The sequence below is a fragment of the Mytilus trossulus genome, chromosome 3 (assembly GCF_036588685.1).
Source record: "Mytilus trossulus isolate FHL-02 chromosome 3, PNRI_Mtr1.1.1.hap1, whole genome shotgun sequence".
Lineage (NCBI taxonomy): Eukaryota > Metazoa > Mollusca > Bivalvia > Mytilida > Mytilidae > Mytilus > Mytilus trossulus.
In genome coordinates this window covers 2,047,549-2,049,296 of record NC_086375.1, presented here as the reverse complement: position 1 = coordinate 2,049,296, position 1,748 = coordinate 2,047,549, and the positions used below count along the sequence as shown (strand labels likewise).

Sequence of the window (1,748 nt, the reverse complement as noted above, 5' to 3'; positions counted from 1 at the left end):
AGTTTAAAGTATTGTCCTGCATGACACTTGATTTTTACCTGAAATTGAAATTTTTCAAAAGGTTCAGGTGCTCTAAACATTTTATAGGTTGAAAACTTAATTTTTGAAGTTTTGTTTATAAAACGTCGTTTTAGGATTTTTTTGATAGAATAAATCTTAATGATTAAGGTTTATGTATAATAACAAACATTAATAAAGCCAAAACAGTATCGTTTGTATTTATGTAGAGTTTAGAAATAGAATAAAATGTCAAAATTGAAACCCTCCCAAATTTTCACAGATTTTCACATATAACCTTTGACCTCAATTTAAAAAAGTTGTGACCATACAAAGTCCTGACGACAGGCATATTATTATAGTACACGATTTCCTCTTTCCAATGATATATTATATAGGTGTGTGTTCGGTGGGGAGATTAAAATCCAAAAAATCTACCTTCAGTCACCGCACTAAGAGTTTATTCTAATGAAAACAAGAATGAAAATGTTTATGAAAACATTGTGATTATTTTGGAAGACGAATTAAATGAGGACCATCTTCAACCGTTGTATAAAAGATTGTGGAATGAATTAATAGTTGGGAGATTTTCCAGTTTGTTGATGAGCAACATTTTTACAAATAAAAGATTTGTTTGTAAATTTGGAAACCAATTTGAAAATATGAATAACAACACTTGTTTTAAAACAATTAGTTCCGAGCGGTGGGAACGAAGCGATAAGTCAATCTTCAAATATAAGATTCTATCCAATAATGAATTACAAGAAAAAAAGGATGCCATTAGTCGAGTTATAGAGGCTGTAAATTTTAGAAGTACCCTTATGTACTGGATTGTGGCGTTTGGCTGCTATGAATTCTTCATATATGCATGGCGTAAGATGACAACTTTAGATCGTTCTTGTATTTTGGGTAGAGATTATAAAATCATACCGTCAGGCACGTCCTTCCTTCCTCTAGCTGTTCTTGGTGGTAGCTTAGATATTGTAAAAGAATTAATTCGTAGCGGTGCAGATGTGAACTGCTTTTCCGAATTTTGGGAAACACCTTTATATCTAACAGTTAAATCAGATCGCTATGAATTGGCAAGCTTACTAGTGAGAAATAGAGCGCAAGTTAACCGACGAGGCTGGTTTGCAATGAAGATTCCGATAGTAGTCGTCACTTCAAACAAACAGGAATTTACTAGTTTGATTCTTGAATACGATTCAAACCAGACTGAGCTTCATAAAGCAGTCCGACATAACGAATTAGAACATTTGAGATCAAATATTCGATCCGAAAATATTGATTCTAAAACAAAGAGTGGATGGACAGTCCTTCATTACGCCGTATTGTTAAATAATTTAGAAGCTGTGCAAGTTTTATTTCATGAAAAATTGTTCCAAAAGCATCTTCCAAATGTTGACCTTACGCATGATAAGCAACGAAAATTGTTGTATAGAGAATAAACACCTAAAGTAAACATAGCTGACAATAATGGACTTACTGCTTTACATCTAGCAGTCATTAACAATAATATCGAGATATTATCTCTTCTGTTGCGTTACAAAGCTGAGGTAAAGATTTGTGACGTATTTGATAGAACCCCTTTACATTACACAACGAGTGAAAGTGCAACACATGCATTGCTGACTCATATCTCTAGGAACATGTGTTCAAAGACCAATCGAAGCGCAGAGGACGAGAAAGAGTCTAAAAATGCACCAATGTCAGCTTTTATGACCATGTGTTTAAATATAAGTCTGCAAAGT

At 33.3% G+C, this 1,748-nt stretch overlaps 1 protein-coding gene across 1 annotated transcript; it reads left to right on the top strand.

The window, feature by feature from the left end:
• Positions 1-875: 875 nt before the first annotated feature.
• Positions 876-1,445, top strand: LOC134709872 (putative ankyrin repeat protein RF_0381). The gene has a single exon (XM_063570002.1). It carries the CDS (start codon positions 876-878, stop codon positions 1,443-1,445), a length of 570 nt encoding a protein of 189 aa, XP_063426072.1.
• Positions 1,446-1,748: the final 303 nt, after the last annotated feature.